Raw genomic sequence first — 21799 nt, forward strand, 5'->3', positions numbered from 1 at the left:
GTTAACCGGGTTATGAAAATAATAATAGATACATTTAAACATTTATGCAATCTTTGGTTTTATTTTAATCAATTTTCAATCAAAATTGATGACTGGGCGTGTCGAGTCACAGATTTAGTATAAACTGATATAATAATCAATGATACCTAATTTGATTAATTAAAAGGAATGTGATTATCATCACGTGGGAATGGGAATCGGAGATTTCTTTAACGCGATCGAGACGAAAGTTAGGATCGTTCTGTCGCGACGATTTGCTCTTTACCATCCCTTTTCAAGGCCGAACGACCACCAACAGACAATTTCACGGCCGTTAAATCCACACCTAGCGACAGAATGCAAAATACTCTTCTATCTGTCTCTTTCTTCTTGTCTCTCTAACTCTCTTCCAGTCTCGAGACAATACGGAAGGGACAAACTTCAATTTCGTGGAAGTACGAAAGTACGATTAGTGAGAAGAGGAGAAGAAACGAAGATGAAGACGAAGAAGAAGAAAACGGGGTGTCTCTCTCTCTCTGTCTCTCTCTCTCTCTCTTACTGAGGGTGAGTTCAGCTCGAAAAGTCGGGTGCTTTTAATCTAATGACTAGAATTCTGGCTTACTTTTACGATCGTGATTCATCGAAGGCGGCGCCTATGGAGCGGCCTTTTAACACGACATTAAATGCGTCTCTAGCAAAGTGTCACGAAGGAACGTCGATGATATGACTAGGAGAATCTGTCGTCATTTGCTGAGGGTTATATCTTTCTCGCGATAGTAATTTTGGTACGTTCAAAGGGGGAGGGAGGGAGGGAAGGAGCGGGCGCGTTTTTCAACCCCTATTTTATAATTTATAGCACGCGTCTTTTCGTCTGGAACGTTCATTTTAAACGTTTCACTTTAAAATTAGTTCAGATCATTTGTACAATTTTCTAATAGACTTATTCATTAAGAAAATGATTTATAATAACGTGATTAATAAAATCGTATTTAGATCATTCAATTGATTTGAAAGTATAATAATTTTGTTAATGAATTCACAGGAGCGATCATTCTGAATGAAAAGATCGAGAATATTTCTGGATTTGGACGTTGCGTTTGAAGGGTCGACGATGGTACGTCGCGACGCCAAAAGGCCGTAAACATATGAGAGGGCCGTAATTTTAAGCCGTAAAAGAAAGAGAATAAAAGAGAGAAAGAGAAAGACAGACATACAGACAGAGAAGAGTCGTTATCATTTTACTGGCCTTAAATGGCCGCCACCGAATATTTAAGGGCCGTAAGGATCGAGCATGGCGGTATAGTTGCATTATCGTTTCCACCGATACTGGCATATTCTAACTGAAAGCACCACTTGCGTGACACGTGTGTGTGTGTGTGTGTGTGTGTATAGAGGAGGTGTATGTATGTAAGCTCGTGTATTGAGAGAAAGAGGACTTTGTGAAAAAATGTAATATGCTCGCTTTGAACTTGGAAATGCTCACGCACGCGAGAATCTTATAATCGGACCCAGCATGGCACTTTTTCAAACGGCCAGTCTTTCTCTATCGTATGTTTTTTGTCTTTTTTTTTTTTTCTTCTTTTTTTTCTCTTTACTTACTCATTACATTGTTTTTAGAAAAAAGCTTGCCACTCGGCCGTAATCGCAGCGTATAAACTTTGCCCTTTTATACATCGTCGACGTTAGTTAAGCGTGGAAAGCATGAACGAGGAACTCCATTACGATACGAGAATGATAGAGAAAGAAACAGAACTCATTTGCCGTTTCTACTTATTCCATATTAAATGGAGAAATCGATTGATATCATTCAGTAAATTTCATTTCTAATGGCTTTATCGTAGTTTATTGTAATTACCTTAGACCAAAGGGAAATCAACATTTTTATTATTACTACACGAACGTTATAAATTAGATCAATATGATAATATAATAAGAGAATCATTATTTCAAATGTTGTATATATATATCTATATATCTGTATGCATTTATAAATTATGTAATGGGAAATTTTGTATATTTTCTTTTTGTATTCATAAAGTCAAGCGAGTGTTTTAATCTCTTTTTATCTTTCTCTCTTTTTGTTTTTTTTTTTTTTTGTCAACTACGAGGAAGAGGACAACGACATTGAAACGATAGAAACAATGTCCTTCCATCTTCTATCTTTTTCTTTCAAATTGTCCTTTTTTTTTTCTTCTCTCTTTTACTTTTATTCCCTCCCTCGGTAACTATGTCGTTTTTTCGTTTAAGCACGCGAGAATGCGAACAACGGTAAAGCCCTCGTATATGGGGTGTTTCTTTCTCTTTTTCACACACACACACACACATATATATATATATACTTTTCTCGACCACTTAAATCGATATATATATATATATATAGTATGTATGTGTGATACTATTACGAATTTACGCATGCGAGTAAACGGATACTTTCGCTCTTAAAACTCGTTCCTTCGCTATCTTCTTACGTGTAAATTTCATACACATTTCATACAATTTTTCTATTGGTACTATGATAAGTTTGCTAAATATTACAAATACATTCCTCGTGACTTTATAAAATTATAAACGGTCGATTGTCACGTGACACATTTCCTTATCAAAATTCATTATTATATCTTAATGTACTTTAAAAGTAATTCAAGAAACTTTACATTACTCAAAATGTTTTGTATCAAGTGATCAAATATTTGTCATATATCAAATAAACAAAAGGTACATTATGATAAAACTAGATTTATATATTGAAACAAGTTTTATTGAAATATTTATTAGAAAAATGCATTTTTTAAACGACATGTTTTTATCAAGATTATTTTCGTAGATTTAAAATATAATTTTTGTTTAACACGTTTACACCGACGTATACCATTGATGTCTTACATTAGATAATTTTATAGTTTTAATTTAACAAAAATATAATATACAACGAAAAATAAAACAAATACAAATTTATATTACTGAATTAGAATTATTGCTTAGTAAAATTTTGAAATACTACTCTCTACTCGATAAAACGAAAAATATCATTTTTATTGACGCCCGATTAAGTGTTATACAAAAAAAAAAAATAAAAAACAAACAACGCTGGCGTTAACCTGTTAAATAAATTTTGATCTATCTATATCGTTTACAGTTACGGAGATATTTAAGTTTAGTAACGAGCATCGTAACACCTTATACCATATTATATATTACGATTGGTCGATAAAAGTATACTTTGGTATATACGTTTATACTCGCACAGAGAGTCGTTGCGATGAATCATAAATAAAATTACTTATCAGGAGAGAGAACAAAATAGAAAAGAAAGTGAAAGATAGAGAAAATGATACAGAGATAGAAAGAGAGAGAGAGAGAGATAGATAGATAGATAGATAAAGAGAAATTCTATAAGGTTTAGGAGTAAAAGAGAAATGGAGAAAGGTTTGATCCTCGGCACGCACTTAAGCTTACGCTCAAAGCATCTACCTCGTGGTTTAGGTCGCCGCAGGATCGGCCCTCCTTTCTCCTCGATATAATGCTCACGAAATGGCCGTTTTAGTATGATATACGTATCACTTACGAGCAACCATAATGAAAAGATTTGCCAGCTCCCGTTTATGACTTCCGCGATGGTCTAACGGGAAAAGAAAAGATTTCATATTGCTGGCTTTTTTGTTCTTTCTATTTCTATTAATATTATTTTTTTCTTTCTTTTTCTTTCTTTCAGCAGAGCAGAATTGTTTTTTGCTTTTTTTTTTTTTTAAATTAAAAGTTTTGCTTTTTAGTCTCTTTTATTTTCTTTTTTTCTTTTTAAAGAAAAAGAAATGTTATTCATTTTAAATAGTTTGACTGTTTCGATTAATTATTTATTTCAATAGTAATTATGAAATTGGATGTAAACGATTGTTCATTTCGAAAGAAGAGTTATGGCTTTTTGTTTTTATTTTTTTTTTCATTAATAAAAAGGTAAAATTTGTATGAAACATGCTGATAATGTGAAAGATCATTGAATTGTTGTTTTGAAAGATTATTGACAATAATAATTAATTTGATGAAAAATTAATCGAATTAAATGTAAAAAAAGAAGTTGATAAAAGGTACTTTTTCGTCTTTCTTCTCCTTTTTCTTTTTCATCTCGACGTTCCACCTTGCCGTAACGAGCTCGACCTCTTTGAGAAAGAAAAAAGAATGGAATTCGTTGAATTTCCAGTACGGAATTTTTTAATACGCCTGTATAACCGTCGCGATGGTAACAGGGCTTCGGCAGAAAGAAGAGCGTTGTCTTGGGCACGACGGAAAAATAAAAGAAAGAGACAGAGAAATAGAGAGAACGAGAGAGAGAGAGAGAGAGAGAGAGAGAGAGAGAGAGAGAGAAAGAGTTGGTTTTCAATAGAGAAGAACTTCCTTGGAAAATGTTTTTTATCAAGAGAATGCTCTTTTACAAACTTCTTGAAGAAATTCTTTCGCTTTTATTGAAAGTGTACCATACAATATTTCGTGTTATAAACGCCATGGTTATTTATAATGTTGAATTCTCACAATTTAAAGATGTTATACACATGCTTTACTTCGTGAAATTTTTTTATTAGCGAAATCACCAATTAAACACTGAAATAACTATTCTGACGTGTTTAAAGTATAAGAAAAAAGGTAGATTTATATAAACACTTCAACAAGGTAATATATTAATTGAAGTGAAAACTTCTTTAGAATCAGGGTGATTTGAAAATCGTGAAACGGAAGAACGTGAATCCGATCATAACAAAAATAATTAATTAATAATTTAATTATATTCAACATATAATTTAATTCTATATTATTTAATTCTATATTATTTAATTAATTAATGAATAAAATTCTATACACAAAAATTCAGTGTCACAATATGTTTGTCCACTAATAATTTCGAAATTACTCAACTTATCTTAATGAAATTCATTTGATTTCACACGTGATTTTTTCCAACTTAGCACATAGCACAATTTTTTTTTTTAATTATTTTTTAATACTAATTTAAAGATTTTTATTTAGAGATTATCTAGGTTTTGTAAGGTTCTTTCAATAGATGTAGCTGTATTACAATTCAATTATTTCAAAGCTTGGTTTTCTTTAAAGGTTTCACTTCTACCGTGTGTGATCTGCACACATTTGGTTTTTCGTCGAATAGTGTTTTTGGTATAAAATTGAAATTTGATTTAAAATATAGGAAAACTATTTCTCAACTTGAATATCATTTGCATATCAATAAAACATACACGCATATTTGCGAAATAAATTTTATACGTCTATAGTATCGTTGTTACACATTTCAAAGTTCGAATAAGATTAACATTAAATAAAAATACAACTACTACATACATACATATACTCAACGAGAATCGAACGTACAAGAAGGTCAATGTGTTTACAAGTTAGACGAAGACGTTTTTAAACGAATGAAAACGACAATAGTCGAATGTAAACACTAGATGAGAAATGAGATATATATATATACATATAAACCAAACATTAAATGACCGAAAAACTGTCTTTTCCATAGGTTTCCCATTTACACACCTCTTCCCTTCTTAGTCGTCATTCTTCTCGGCTTCCGACAAGACGTGTTTAGGTGTGTTTCAATATAACGTTTTTATACATTTTTAAATCTAATTTATCTATTCATTTACATTAGATATTATTCTTTGTATTCTCTTTTTAAACGATTCTATAATTAATAATATTTCAATACTTAATAGACTTAAATGTGTGTATATTTTGTTTTATTAACAATATACGTATGCACATGTATGCATATTAATTAGTAGCAGTACATACACACACACTCGTGTAACAAAACTCGCACATATGTACTTAAAATAAATTTGATACTTTTTGAATATCGTTTTTGTGCATCTCTTGGCTTTCAAAAAAGATTGATAATGAGTACAAAAAGTATATTGAACGAATTTCGAACAATTTTAATTGCTGGTAACATTAATAATTTTGGTTAATGTAAACTAATGAAAATTAGATAGAAATGTGATTTAGAAACAACTATCGATAATCATTTACATCGAATTTACTAATTTGATTTATTCCATTCGTTGCATAAAGTTGCACTGTTTTATTTTGATGTTGATTGAAATACGTTCATAATTATGCTTCATAATTACATACTAATTATTACACACAATTATATCTTCATTTCTTTCGTTCATTGATATCTACAAAAATTGATAATAAATTTTGTGCTTCATTTATTTATTTTTTTTTTATCTCAAATACAACTCACGTAGAGTAAATAAATAATAAATTAAACGTTTACGAGCGTAGGAAGAAAAGTGAGGTTGGTTTTTTTCGTGAGTTTTAATTAAATGAAGAAAAATGTAGTTGGTTTATTCGAGTATGCCGTGTAGAAGAAGAAGAAAGTAACAACGAATCCGGCAAATATTCATGAAATAGAAAAATTGGATGACACGAATTATGAAACTTGGAAAGTGCAAGTATTATTAAAGTGTGTTCTCGGTGGAGAGTGAATTTTTGAAATGATCTCGTCGGGGAATGGAATTTTAATGTTTCAGGTATGTATGTGTATGTTTGTGCATGTTAAATATCAAAATTTTATCAACGAAATAAACATATATAAATATATAGTATGATCATTAAAATATTTATATTGATATTTGTGTATGTTTATGTTACTGTTGAAACGTAAAATTCATTAATTCGTAAAGTAATTATAACTGACCTGGTAAAAATTTAAATGAAGATGAAATTACATACTTCAATTAACAATATAAGTAATATAAATGAAATAATTTCAATAATTGTATTAATTGAATTTATTAAGAAAATATCTCTAGACGTGTTTCTATTGAAATAATTTATTTGTTTGAAATTTTCATCATTTGAGAAATTATTGAAATTTGATTAGCTGTTATCGAAAAAATAAAAAAAATAAAAATAAAAAAATAAAAAGAAACAAACATAAACGATATTACTTCTTGTAAAAAATTAATTTATCAAGTTCGTCGTTTACATCGTAACTTGTTTCTTTGATTCAATATAAAGAGAAAACATTCTACGAGATAGAATAAAATTTTAACATTAAAATCTCGCGTTGTTTTTGACTAGTATTTTGTTCTCTCTTGTTGCATTATAATATACTGATGTTATACATTTTTCTACGTTCTATTTAAACATCATCTAAGCGATGTTTTCGGGCGTAAAAAGCATCGAGTATGAACCTTACTGATCCTTATCGTCCTCCTTATCCTTTTATTTTTCTTCTTTAATACTATCATTTTTTGTTGTCTTTCAATCCTTTCGTTCTCGGTCGGTACATTCTTTACTTTCATTCTTTGTTTGTCCTACGCGCGATTTCACGACTCGACGTTGAATAAATTCCCTTCTTTTCTTTCGACGAAACGAAATACGAAAAAAAAAAAAATGAAAAAAAAAAGAGAAAAAAACAAGGGAGAAGAAAGTTTGTAACGAAAATAAAGCTCGACAAGAAGGACACGAAATATTTGAGGTATACGAGTACGTTTTCTCCTTCATCGCTCACACGTATTCGTTTCGTTCCTTTTCTTTTTTTTTTTTTTTCGTTTTCGAGCCGCAACGATACGAGAACTCTGTTCACTCGCGAACGAAACCATTCTAACTCTGAACACGTCTTTCCCTTCGGACAATTTGCCGACTGAAAATCGTCCCTCTTTTCTCTCTTTCTCTTAACGATTTCTTTCAATTTTCTTTTTCTTCAAATTATCATTTTATTTGTTTTTTTTTTTTTTTTTTTCTATTTTTTTAATTGAAATTCTTCTTACCTCTCTTTATTTTATATATATATATACATATTTTTTTTCTAAATAAAAATTAAATAAATAATACGTTTTTCTATTCTAGTTAAATAGATCATTTCTAATTCTATTGAGTAAATTATTATTAATATAAGAAAACTATTATAGGACCTAAAGGAAAAGAGAAAGAAGTAGAGATGGCGTCTTTCTTGGCTTAATCACATCTACTTTGACGGGTTAAGGTTATTAGTGAAAGGGTTAAGAGGTACGGAGAACATTAACTATGCTTTTAACAATAAGCCACGGCAGGTCTGGAGATCATTGTGGTAACGTGCCATCAAGGAAGGCGCTTCTTCTTGCACTTATGCGGCCTGCCAACCTAGACGAGGCAACTTTTTAGAAAGTAATTGCACCTGAGCGTGCTCGACTTTGAGTCTCGAAAAGTAGCCGATAATGGAGTCTTGTCTTTCCGTTTCTTCTTTACTTCTTTCTTTTTTTTTTTCCTTTTCTTTCGGTCGCGTTTGACGTAGGGAAAGAAAAAATACGAGGACATGGGAAGGACATCATCATGCGAATCACGACGAAATCTTATCTCGTAGAAATGTTTCTCACTTATTAATGACAGATAATATTTACCTAACATTCCCGATACGAGTTTTGTTAAATTAATAAACTAGTCTTTGATCGATGTATCATAGTAGAGATTACATTTTGACCCAGTTTCATCCCTTCCTCAAAATGTCCAATCCATTTGAGTCTTGGGTATCCCTTAGGAAGGATCACAAATTTTCGATCGTTAGTAAACTCAACACCAACCAGGAATACAGCTATAGTCTATGAATATTATTTGATTGATTAGTAATTATTATTAGTAATCTTAAATTAATTATATAATATCGTAGAATATAATATTATGATTGTTAATGAACAATTAATGAATATAAAAATATAGACGACGAATATTAGACAATTAGAAATTAAAAAAAGAAAAAACATCTTCATATCTAAAAGTAGTCTTGGTAGTTGAATCAATTTTTTCACGAGATATTCGTAAATGTGTCTGCGTTTTATGGAAAATAATTGATTTATTATTATTTTTTCCTTAATACGAATAATAATAATGAATTTGTCCAATTTGGGAACTTGAAAAGAAAGGATCCAAAATATGTACTTACATATGCCAAATACTTTAGGATAATGTTCACAAGAAAGAAAATTTGAATGAATGTGTCTCCCTTTTAGATGTTATTCCATTGATAAATTTTTTCGCTAAAAATTCGCACGTGCTAACCTTAGAATATTTCATCGAGAAGACTAGAGGACTAGTATTGGGGATGATGGACGCACTCTTAGCTGGACGTAATGTACATTATACGTTGCACGAAGACAGTAACTGTCCCCGTATGTTAACCATTCCCCCATGTTCTGAGTGTCCCTTAGAGAGTCCTCAGGGACGTTGTCGTCGTCGTCGTCGTCAGACGACGACGACAAAGATGACGTCGGATTTTCTGCATTTATTCGTAATATATATAAAACGTTTTGAGCGAGCTAGCTAAACGATTCCTCGTGTCCACACATATTTCGCCGATTAATCGTTTGCGAACATTCTCATAGTGAGAAACTTATCACAGCATTTATGCGTTTTCACACCTCGCCAAGCAAAGTTTTCCATTTCCTTTCACTCACCATTTCTCTCTCTCTCTCTTACTTTCTTTCTTATTCTTTTTGTTTCTTCTCTAGCGGACGGTTGCTTTCTCTTTCTTCTTTCTTTTTCTCTCAAAGAAGATGAGGATGATGAAGGCTTTTAACGATCGTTCTCCACTACCAACCAGCACGTATACCAGACGAGTCCCTTCTCGTTCTCAAGAAGAGAACGCATTTCCTTCAAGAGTTCTCCCAAAAGAATTCTCTTCTCACTTTCTATCTTCTCCTTTTTCTTTTCTTTTCTTTTCTTTTCTTTCATTCTTTCTCTACTTCTTCTTTCTCTTTCTCTCTTGCCACTTCTTCTCTGTTTTCCTTTTCCGTTACTAATTTCGTCTGAGAAAGAAAAGTGATTCCCTTTCTCCATTTAGTATGTTTCGTCTGGAACGTTTTTTTTTTCTTCTTCTTCTTCTATTTTAAATTTTTCAATGTTTTTTTTTTTTTTTTTTTTTAATTTGTTTTGTTTCGTTTGTTTGTTTGTTTGTTTATCATTGTTCGATATTTTTCAAATCAATAAGAAATCACAGGTTCAAAATTCATTTTTAATAAGCAAACAATGTTGTCGATGCTTTTACTAGTATTACTCGTAAAGTTGAAGAAAATTTATCGTTTTTACTTAGTTTACGACTCTGTCAAGATTTTCGAGATTTTCTTTGATTATTTTACTGAAACATTTATTTTTCTTTCGGAGAAAAATTTTAAAAGTCCAAGTGCAAGGAACAGGTGTTATATCTTGGACAAATGTCCGGTTAGTAGTCTCTCTCTCTTTCTCTCTCTCTCTCTCGTTTTTTTTTCTTTCTTTCTTTCTCTTTTTCTCTTTCTCTCTTCTTCTAATTACGACTGACCCTTCAAACATCCTGAAGTTCGCCATCTGTTAGACATACGTCTTAGAAAAATATTCGCGTACTCTTCTCACTTATTGTTCCATCATCGTCTCGGTTTTCTCTCTCTCTCTCTCTCTCTATTTTTCTGTATCTTTCTCTGTCTTGCAAAAGGAAGCAAAAATTAAATAAACTATCGAAAGAATGGAGAAGAGAGAGAAAAAAATGAATCTTGTCAAGAATCAATGTCAAAATCTTTTCGAAAGATATATTACGATCGTTACTGAAGTCTTTTACTGCTTTCAAAATTCATGTTACTTCCGTTTACTTTTTTCAAAATATTTATTTTCATATGAATTTTCGAATGCTCCTTTTACGATCCAAACAATCAAATTTTCGTTCTACTTTGATTTATTTCTTCTTTTTCTTCAAATGATTAATTATATGCAATTGAAAATGTTGTTTGACATGTTGTTTTTTTAACGATACAAATAAAAAAATTGTCGATTGTAGTTTACATTTTATACGATTTTATGCTAAAATTAATTATTACATTTACAAGGTGCGATTTATTCTTCTAAACTTGCAACACAGTTTCAATTAAATAAAAAAGAAATTAAAAAAAAAATTCTTCTCTTTTTTTGACGAGAACTCGATGAAAAAGTCACACCTTGTAAATGTTCGACCGATAAAACGATACTTTCTTCTTCACTTGTAGACTTTCTCGATTTAAAGCAATTAGCTACTAATTGATTTTAACTGTAAATCTGCGAATGATGAAGTTTTTTCTTTTTTTTTTGGCTACGAAGAGTGGTTTTGGGTTAAAAGGGAGAGGGATTGCGGTTTCGAACGAGAGTCAAACCGAGTTTGCGGATGGAAGCAGTTGTTACCGATAAATTTCGTAGGAAACCAAGCCCCCCTCTTCTTCTCCTCTTTCTTCTCTTTCCCTTTCTTTGTCACTCTTTCATTTTGTCTCTTGTACCTCGCGTTAATGAGACCGGATCGTAAGCGTACAACCATCTGTCACACTACTCCCGCACAATTTCCTTTGTATTTTTCAAACTACTTTTCCTTTCTTAGTCTTTTCTAATGATTAATGTTTGCGAACATCGTAAGTTTACGACGACAAAAGAAGAAGAAGAAAAAAAAAAAAAAAAGCTAAAGCTTTTGAACTATACGCCGTTAATATTACAATCGAGCTAATTTTAACAATTTTTTAAAGATTATATAAGAAAAAAAAAAGATGATTGCCAGTGATGTTAAATATTAATTTTATTTATATCATTTTTATTTTATTCGCTAACCATTGGACATAGCAGTCGTTTATAATATTTTTATCGGATGAACAAATCTTTTATCATGTTTTGGTTTTATGTTCGATCGTTTTCTCTTCTGGCTTGATCTTCTTGACGGGTTTAGCTAAAAAAGAAATTTTGTTATATATATATATATATATATATATATATATATATATATATATATATATATATATATATATATATATATATATAGAAGTTGTTTATTAAATTATATTCAAATATATGTCTGAAATTAAGACAGTAGATTAATCCTTTGAGTACATTTGACGAGTGAGACACGTCATCTGCTTACTTGAGTATTTTGTTTTATTTATAATATTTAATAATATTTAGTAATGAAAATGTTGTTTAAAAAATATATATATATATATTTATATCATCAATATAAATATATTTCAAATAAAATGTATTACTTTGACATATTAATTTATATATAATTACAATAACAAATTAAAATCGTTATGTATACATACAAATTTTCAAATAATTCAGTAGTTAAGGGGTTAACATTAGATAAAAAAAAAATAGAAATAAATGTTTGAATGATGTTTATTATCAAATAATTCAAAAGCCAATATATTTTTTCTTCATTTTATGACTTAATGCACTGTCTTTATTATCAGCACATATATATATATATATATATATGTTAAGAATGTGCAATTATTTACCACATCTCAAATAGCCGATACATTTTTCATCGGGACCACAGTCACCGTCAGTTTTACAGAGAACTTTTGCTTTGCCATTCCAAACTTCACGTTTTTTTCTATCCGGAATATGAATGCCAATTACTTCTGGATCACCTGACTGAATTTATCACGAAAGAATTTTATTTTATTTTTGTTTTCTCATTAAATAGTTATAATACTTGTACAATTTTGACAAATTTAATATCGATCGATTTTGCAATTTGAAACAAAAAAAATAATTGTTGATGACGATAAACAAAAAAAGAAAATTACTCACAGAGTCGCTGCTGCTTTCATCTTCCAAGTGAATAATTTGTATGTCTGGATCATCCTGTGAGATTGAACGATCAAGAATAATTAAAATGTTATCTTGATTTGCGAATACTTTTTGAACGATACGCTTTGCTGGCAATACTAATTGGTATCTTCGTACCTTTTCTTTGATGATGCATTTGGTAGCAGTGGCCAAGTAAATTAACATTAAAAAGATGAAAACTTCGGTCGGCCTCATTTTGTAGTCTTTTGTGAAGAAGAACAATACAGTTTGTTGATTGAAGTTGTTTCACACGTTACTTTCATATATATACATCGTTGAGAATTCTAAAGATAGAATACGAGTCAAATAATTGTAATTAGATGATAACAGTTCTCAAGAAAACTCTTTTCGCTGTATCTTCAAGGGAATTGTTTTTAACGATAGTGTCTAATTGCTGATAAAGGTTTCTTTTTTTTCCTTTTAAAGATGTTTTAAATGATGCAACAGCGTTAATTACACAGCACGATCTCATTTGAAACGTTCGTTCGTTCGTTCGTTCGTTTGTTTTTTACCGGTTTCTGTAGAAGATAGAAAAAATTCTTCTACTATTTTTCTTCCTTTATTTCATGGTATGGGTACAAACGCTATCAGATATCGCAAATTGGTACACGTAAAACGATCCAGTCCGTTCCCTTTGAATTTTTACTTACCAGGATGGACTCGTTTATCTAAATTGAAAAACTAAGTGACTTCTCGTAAAATCTATCGAGTTTTCTTAGATATCTTCTTCCTTCTCTCAGAAAGTACGATTTCTGACTTCTTTATCAAATTGTCTTTTTTTCTCATTAGTATCTACCTAGATATAATGAAATTTTTTATCCTTTCTTTTTTTTTTTTTTTTTAATCTTAACAAAAGAAAATATTTATCATAGATTCAAATCAACCAAGGAAATATAAAATTGTATATTAATCGATAATTAACAAGAAGAAAGATCTAGAAGGTAAACAAACAATTCAAAATACATTGATCAACTTGTCGCAAGAGACGATAAGCATAATTAAAGTTAACCAATGTAGTAGTGTCTATTATTGGGTTTATTAGAAACCAACATCCTTATAATTGTACGCGAATACTGGGAATACGTGTACTGGGGTCGCTTGTTTGCACGCTCGTACCAAACTTGTCGAAGCTGTTCTCGTAGATGACTCGGAAATCCTTCGGCTGATAGCGTCGACGTGACCGGAGGTCCTTTGTTCACTTGATTATCGAACACTATGGAAAGTACTCATTAGATTAGCAAATAGAACTTGAATACTCGAGAACGTTAGAACGCGAGACCCTGAAGCTAACGATAAGTGTTCGCTCGTTAGCTCAACGATCTGTCCTTTGAGCTATGCGTAACTTCTCTACGATTGTCTCAGCAACCTTAATTTGTTCGTTATAATTGCGAATAATTTGTTCGGAAACGTTTGCCTTTCTTGTTCCGTTAAATTTACTATTCATGTTTAAGTTTGTATCGCGTTTTCTCAATTGCAAATTATTTCAACATCTTTTTTCTGTTTTTTTTTCTTTTTTTCAACTTCGTTTTATTAAACATAAGTTAACATTATTTATAAAAGTGAATTTGTATTTTTTTTTTTTTTTTATATATTGCGACTAATTCGTTTGGAAATATTCAATTGGAATTAGTTCAATTGGAATATTTCATTGAATTTGTTTTTGTATCCTATGTAACAATTATTTGGGATCTGTGATTTAATTGTTTTCTACTTTTTATTTCTATATTTTTACAAACAAAAGAACAATTATTTGAAATTCAATTTCAAGGTACTCTGCGTTTGACATTTTAACAATAAAACAATTAATCGATTCCACTTGAATGTATATGTATAGATCCCATGCTTATACAATATTTTTTTTTTTTCTCGAAAAAAGAGATCACGATAAAGGTACAGTAGGGGGTCGTCACGTATCCTGAGGCTACTTATTCGTAAAGATCAGGGTAGCTTATCGGATGACTTATTGTGCTTTCGATCTTACGACCCTCGTGTTCGATCTAAAATCGTTAAGAAAATCGACTTGTGGTGGTTCGAGTTACATGAACTTGTACTTGACAAAGATAGAATAGAAGGGAGAACAGAAGAACAAGCATGACAGAAGGAAAGAGTGAGAGTAAGAGATAGTTGCGATGTATCACCGTGGTTGACTTGGTTAATCCGTCTAATCTAGAAAGAATTTAACCGGTGAAGTGGTGCACGAAAAGGGTCAAACGATGCTTAGCACAATACGTCGTCGACGTCTTCTTCGTCGTCTTCGCGCTAAATCGCGCGCTAAACGGTCGTCGTTGGAACGTGCGAAAATAAAACTAATTTAAGGTCCAACGAATTCGCTAAGATCGTTCGTCACTCGCGTATATTTAGATCTCGAGAGAAAGAGAGAGAGAGAGAGAGAGAGAGACTATGTACCTTCGATTTTTCTTTTATTTCATCAACGTTCTAATGTTAACACGAAATTTCCACGAAAATCAATTCGCATATCTAATTTAGTAATGGTTTTTTAATTGGCGAAATTTAATTAACATAATAAAAAAAAAAAAAAAGAAAGAAATCTCGACGTATACATTTTTTGTTAATTTCTCAAATTGATTTATTATATGGGTAGTAATAGGGCTCGAAGGGTCGTGGGAAAGTATCATAATTGTGTCGATTATCTCCCCATTCGTAAAGATAAGGACCAGCATTTAACGAGATATACTTGTGGAAGGATCAAAACGATTGGCAAAAAGACTGGATATGTAATCTTATTGTTAGATTTAATGCAGGATGAGGGGGGTGGGGTTATTTAAAGGTCTGTGACCTATCGAGTTTAACCGAGGATCAGACTATTAACGAAGTGAGTAGAGAACTCTGAAAATATTACTCTGACTATTTTTAAAAGGGTATCTTATTTTACATTGCAGAGAGAATAAAGAAACTTCTTTTTGTAAAGAAGATGAAGAAGACTATAATATTTTTGTAGGAAAGGGCTTTAGAATGTTTTATTTATATCCTAGCTAATGACGGACAGTATCACCCTTTGTTTAAGAAAACTTAGATGAAAGGTATCTTCTCAAAATTAGTTGAAAGACTTCGTCACTTTTTGAAAACAAACCTATTCCTCCTTTCTCTTGTAGACCTTTTAAGAGACCCTCTCTCTTTCTTTCTTTCTTTCTCTTTTACCAAATATAGACTAATTTCGACAAGCATCCCTTGAGAAGACCCAAGGGAGCAATAAGGGAGAGACCGACGGAAAACGTTTGCCGGTGCTTTGCCATTGAATTCTATCCATTTATCCAGCCCACAGTGCGATGCCGCAAAACTTGGAATTTTCCCACATGGTGCACGTGGCCGGCCGTGTCAGAAGATATCTTCCCCTCTTCCTCTCTCTCTCTCTCTCCCTCTCTCTCTATCTCTTTTCCTTCTCCCTTTTCGACGCGATCGGTGTCACGCTAGCACGCACCAAGAGGGTGCTTAAATAACCGTAAATTTTCGGCATCTTCCACAAGTCGTCTCTCTCTCTCTCTCTCTCTCTCTTTTTCTATCTCTCTCCTTCTTTCTCTTTTACTCAACTCCACTTTACCCTTATACAACGAGTCGTCGTAGCCGTACAAAATTAGCGTCATGATTCGTCGCTCCTATTGTTTTGTGTTTAACGCTGAGATTTATATTGTTTTACATTGTTTTTTTTTTTTTTTTTTTTTACGTTTCTTCTGTTCAATAGTTATTTTTGAAAGAGCTTTTGTTATAGTTAATATTTATGCTTGATTTCTTTTTTTTTTTTTTTTTTTAACACGTTCGCGGACAGTAAGAATTTCACATTTTTCGTCACACATAGAAATACTACAATCGTTTCAGGTGAACCCACTTATTGGCTGATTGATATCAACAGAACCCTAAATTGACTCAATTTCGTTATCATTAAAAATATATCTCCTCGATATATACAGGTTTGATTTTCATTTGATCTTTCCTTTGATTATTCTCTAATCATAGCGACAATAAATACAATAATCATCTACAATAACTCTTCAAATTTCATAAACAATAGACACACAAATTGGGATCATTTCCAGGAAATATTCAATTCCACCACTGCAGCTGTATTACCATTAAAAACGACTGAAGATTTGGACCTCGCAGTAAACCGTATAATGTGCAATATAATAGATGCAGTTGGAGTCTCTACACCTAATTTGAAACATAGATTTGACTACGATATATCCCGTATATATTATAAAAAATATCATAGAGAAAAATGAAAGCTGTGTATTATCTGTCATAATAACAGATTACCCGAAGACAAATGCAAATTTAATAAAGTTACCAGAGTTTTAAGAAAAATCCTGCAAAACTTCAAAAATGATGGCTTTCAAATTTACCTCAAAAACTTGGCTTCTACAGTAGACTTTAAATATTCGCTTTGGAAGGCAATCAAACGATTCACTCGTCCAATTTAAGACGTTCCGTGATTCGTCAATCACAAGTTGGATGAGCTAGAAGACCAATAAATAAAACAAATCTTTTTGCTTCTTACCTGATGACAAAATGCACTGAAAATAAATGATTACAGGACAATTATATAAAAGTATACAATTTTATAAGACTACTGTATATATCATAATATATTCACAATGTTAATTAAGTGTTCATGATTTTGTAAATATAATTCATGCAACGATAATTATCAACGAAACTTTTCTCTTTTTATAATTTGACTTCTACATTAAATTAATTTGACAGTACGTAAACACTGAATCAACTTTAATTAATTAAATTTTTTCCCTCTAAATTGTAAAGGAGCGCAGAATTTGAAAACTTTTTTTTCTCTTTTGCAAATTTAATTTAAAAATATCATTTGTTTTACGATAATGAAAGAATTTAATTTATAGAATAATTAAACCGCCGAATTTATACTGAATAGAGATTCGATTATGGATATTCCATTTTTCAATCTATTGCTGTATTAATCGATCTTATCTAGGTTATTCGATCAACTTTTTCAAGCCTATCTAATATATTTGATCTAAAGGTACTCGATCTCACGATAATTATACTGTTGAATGACCGTTGCATTGATCAATATTATGTTCTCTATTTATCGCTAAAATTCCGTTGTGTGTTCTTGTGATGTTGGTTGTTGCTGTGATCTGTTCTACAGATTTGATTATTGTTGAGTTGATGTTCTGACAATGCATTGTTTGCTGATATGTTGCTTGCTGTAATGCTGCATCGTCAGGACTTAATGTGATGTCAATGAGTTGTTCTTTTTAATGTCAAGTGGATCGAGTTGCGTGAATGAATGCTTGTAATTGTATTGCTTCGCGGGTTTTGATAATAAGAAGATGATTGACATCCTTTCTCTAAGTTGACTGTCCAATATCAGGAAAATCCACCCCCTTTGGTTCATCGATGTAGAAGGTTAACATTTTTTGTAGATGTTCTAGTATGAACTATGTGGTTTTAGAAACTAATACCTGAATTGTTAGATCTGTTCGTTTGCTAATATAATAACTACCAGGAATGTACTTGAATATACCCTCTCTTTATCTTTAGGTATGATCTCAAAAAACACGCTGCTCAATTTACTACTTTCGTTATGTTTTTACGTAACAACTATAAATACGGCCAATAAGCGTCAATATTTGTCAGTTTACAAAAGGTAGAATGATTTTGTTGTGGTCCGATCAATACAGTTTGTAAATATTTTTCAAAAGAAAAATTTGTACGAGGGAATGATTTACAATCGTTCGTATCATTTATTCGAAATCTCGCGAATAGATCAAAATATCTAGTTAATGAACGATCACCATCACGATCGAGAGTTACCGTGTTCCCTTGACAGGAGGAGTTCCCCTCGTAATTCCTATATAGTATGAATTTTGTTTTACAAAAGGTTCACTGATATGCACACAGACACCTTTTGTAAGTAAAGCGAATTTTTTTCTTTTTTTTTTTTTACCAAAGTATAGAGAATGGTAGTGGTTGTTAGTCATTGTAGAGGATCGATTTTTTCGAATAGCCTGTAAGCATCGAAACATTTACCGTGTTCCGGTGAGTCTTTTGAATAACACCGGTGTACCTACTCGTGGATTCTCATAGATCACTTTATACATGTACATAGGTACTATAGTAATAGTGTATGGTGGGGTAAACTCGAAGGTACCATAAATATACGCGCGTATACTATGCTTGTAGAGAAGCGTGAGAGAGCGAGAACGAAAGAGAAAGAGAAAGAGAAGGAAAGAGAAAGAAAAAGAGAAAGGGAGAGAGAGAGAGAGTGTGTGTGTAAGCGAGTGAGAGAGAAAGATAGAGTTCGTGACTTAATCTGCTGGGGTATCTAGGCCGTGTTCGGTCGCTCGCGTTACGCTATTCGTGGATTTATGACTCGATTCGTGCTTTTCTTCTTCCTCTCTCCCTGTTCCTCACTTTCTCTCTCTCTCTCTCTCTCTCTCTCTATCTTTCTCTCTTTCTAATACAAACACGTATACAAGCCCTTGCTTTGGTGGTTTCTCTTTCTCCCTTTATCCTTCTTCTCTTTCGATATTAGCTACCTGTTCCTATAACGTCCGTTACGTAACTCCATACGAGATAGTATATCAAAACGATTCCATTTGCGTAATTGCACGTGTTCCTTCTTCGAAGCGAGTAAGGTACGTTTCGAGTACCAGCTCACAGATCATTTTTCCCAACAGCACTTTATATTCTGCTTAAAGTAAACAGAATTTATCGTTTGCTTGTATCGTTGCTATTTATGTCGTATTTCTTTATGGATACTTGCTACGTAAGATACGTTTGTATAAATATTATCTACTTACGAGTTTTCTTCGTTATAGAATTATTTTGTTAAGTTCATATGTTAGTTAGAAAGATATAAAACGAGAATGTGTGTAAGAGAGAGAGAGAGAGAGAGAATAATTTTAGCTTATTTTAATCGTACTGGAAGTGATGACAAACGATAAACGAGAACTCAAGAATTTCGAATCTTGATTATATTATACGTGATTAATGAATATTTTTTCCGAAAGATTTAAGTTATTTGGATCGTAGATAAAAATCTTACATAAATAACAATGAAAATTGACACGATTAATGTTAACACGCATTGTAAGATATTTCTTATCAAAATTTAATATGTATCTAAAAAAAAAACAAAAGGAAGTATTTACTTTTAAAGGATTATTTAAGATATTTTCTGATCGACTTTGGAAAAAAATAATCGAAGAGAATTTGATGAAATAGTGGGGAGGGTGGTAGAGGGAAGGGGGCGGGGAGGCGGGAAAGCTTTTCTCGTATAGAATCGCATCGTCGAAGATTTTTCTTGGAAAGCGTAGACGGGGATTTTCTTGGCGTTAAGGTAGGCAAGCCTGAAAGCCGTGCGACTACCTTCTGCCGATATATTTGGTGATGCAAGGAGGAGGGTAAGGCTTAAGGATACCGTTTTCACCCTCTTCTTCTTCTTCTTCTTGTATAGTTAGAAAGAGACTACGACGTTAGTATAAGAAATAGATAGTATGTATATAGAGAGTACTCGTGGTCGTTCTCGTTTTCGTTTTTCTTTTTCGAATTCGTTTTCGTTTTCGTTTTCGACTAGCATAGGCAAAGGAAATCCTGGTTTTGCCGGTGGTACCGTCACATCGTCGAGATTCTCCAAGTGGAGTATCGTGTTCGGATGTCTTTTCGCGGGAAGCTTCTCGTCTTTGGAATTTCCTTGACAACTTTCTTCTTCTACGGAACGTTACCGTACGTACGTACGTATTGCTAGCTCGCGAAACGTTTGCCGTATCGCAAGAATATCCATCGAAAAATTCTAAACTCCCTGAGAGATTATCTCTCTTTCTGTTTTTTTTTTGCACCATAGTCTTTCCAAAGGATTCCACAAGTTTTTAAAAGCAAGAAATTCGTTTTTCCACATGTGCCCAAGGATTTACGGATTTTCCAAACTTAGTAAAAGTTTCAATGTTTATGTTGGATAAAATATAGAAATATTTCCTTTTTTTCTATTTCTTTATTTATTACGAATAATATACAATAATAAATATATATATACATTTGTATATTTTTATTTATAGAAATATTTTCAAGCAAGACCAAGTAATAGATTAAAAATAAAGGACAATCGATCAGCGTGTGAAGGTTAAAGTTCTATCGCTAAAAAGGCATAGTCACACAGAAATAGAAAAAGACATACGAGCATTTTATACGCTGGTTTAGAGTAACGACGCAAATACGTTTCTCAATGTTGAAAAAGGGAGGAGACGAGACAAAAGGAGTCGGGAGGCGTAGAGTAAAATGTCTTAAAGGTCATCGATTCGAAGCGAACTTGTCGGATAACTCGGTAGTAAGACTTACCGTTTGTCGTAGAAACGATCCCAACGAAGACGAGGGTTTTCCTCGTCTCAAGTAGGGCAGTTTGTCGAAACCCTTGGCGACAACTATCTTCTGGAGAGAAACTGCCTCTCTTGATAAGTGGCTTACCGAAGCGTAGTTTCCCTCTCCACTTTCTTCTCTCTTTTCTCATCTCTTTGCTTCTCGTGTACAAAGATGACCTCGCGATGCTGTATCCCATCATCAAGTTAGTTCCTTTTCGAGTTGGTCTTTATTGAGTCAGATGTACGTGGCTTTTGTACCTTTCATTTTATCTTATTCTTTTTATACCCTTATTTTCTTCCTCTTCCTCTTTTTTTTTTTTTTTTTTTTATTTATCCAACCAGTGACCCCAAACTACAAAGTGAGATAGTACAAGGATCTTCTTTTTTTTTATTGCTTAAGGCAAAAAGTACGTCACGTCGAAATACAATAAAGTTTATTTTGTTCGAAACTCGTAATAAGATTATCAGATAAAAGTATTTATTGTAAAAGTATGAGACAGATAAGAGAACATTAAAATCGTACGTGTTATATTAAATGACTCTTCTTTTATATTCTATAATAGAATTTACGAGTCTTAAGTTTCTTCCTTTACCCTTAATTGGGTCATGCATTAATTCCCCTTCTGGGTTTTTCATAGGTCAAGATTTATGTTCGTCAGTCGGAACGAATGAACTGATCGTCGATAGGAAGGAACGGTGTACGAAAAGAAGAGACCACGTTTCCTGGTGTATCGTAGAGGGGGACACGTAGGATTACTAGAACTTAACTACGACTGAACGCTCGTTTCGATATCCGTTCTTTCCTAACCACACCGATTATCGAGTGATTAATCTTTTATTTTATTTATACTTTCAAACTC

General features: G+C 32.2%; 2 protein-coding genes across 2 annotated transcripts in view; one reads left to right on the forward strand and one right to left on the reverse strand.

The window, feature by feature from the left end:
* The window catches only part of LOC107064470 (uncharacterized), a 387060-nt gene that overhangs the window by 173969 nt on the left and 191292 nt on the right, over positions 1-21799 (forward strand). The gene's annotated exons all lie outside the window — the stretch shown is intronic.
* Positions 11519-12857, reverse strand: LOC149032211 (uncharacterized). Its single transcript, XM_089173428.1, has 4 exons — positions 12709-12857; positions 12553-12606; positions 12255-12393; positions 11519-11683 (listed from the first exon to the last, which is right to left on the reverse strand). The coding sequence occupies exons 1-4, from the start codon at positions 12784-12786 to the stop codon at positions 11622-11624; spliced, it is 333 nt and encodes a 110-aa protein (XP_089029554.1). The 5' UTR covers positions 12787-12857; the 3' UTR covers positions 11519-11621.

This window comes from Polistes dominula, unplaced genomic scaffold, assembly GCF_049000335.1.
Source record: "Polistes dominula isolate Pdom_NZ unplaced genomic scaffold, Pdom_raw_medaka contig_33, whole genome shotgun sequence".
Lineage (NCBI taxonomy): Eukaryota > Metazoa > Arthropoda > Insecta > Hymenoptera > Vespidae > Polistes > Polistes dominula.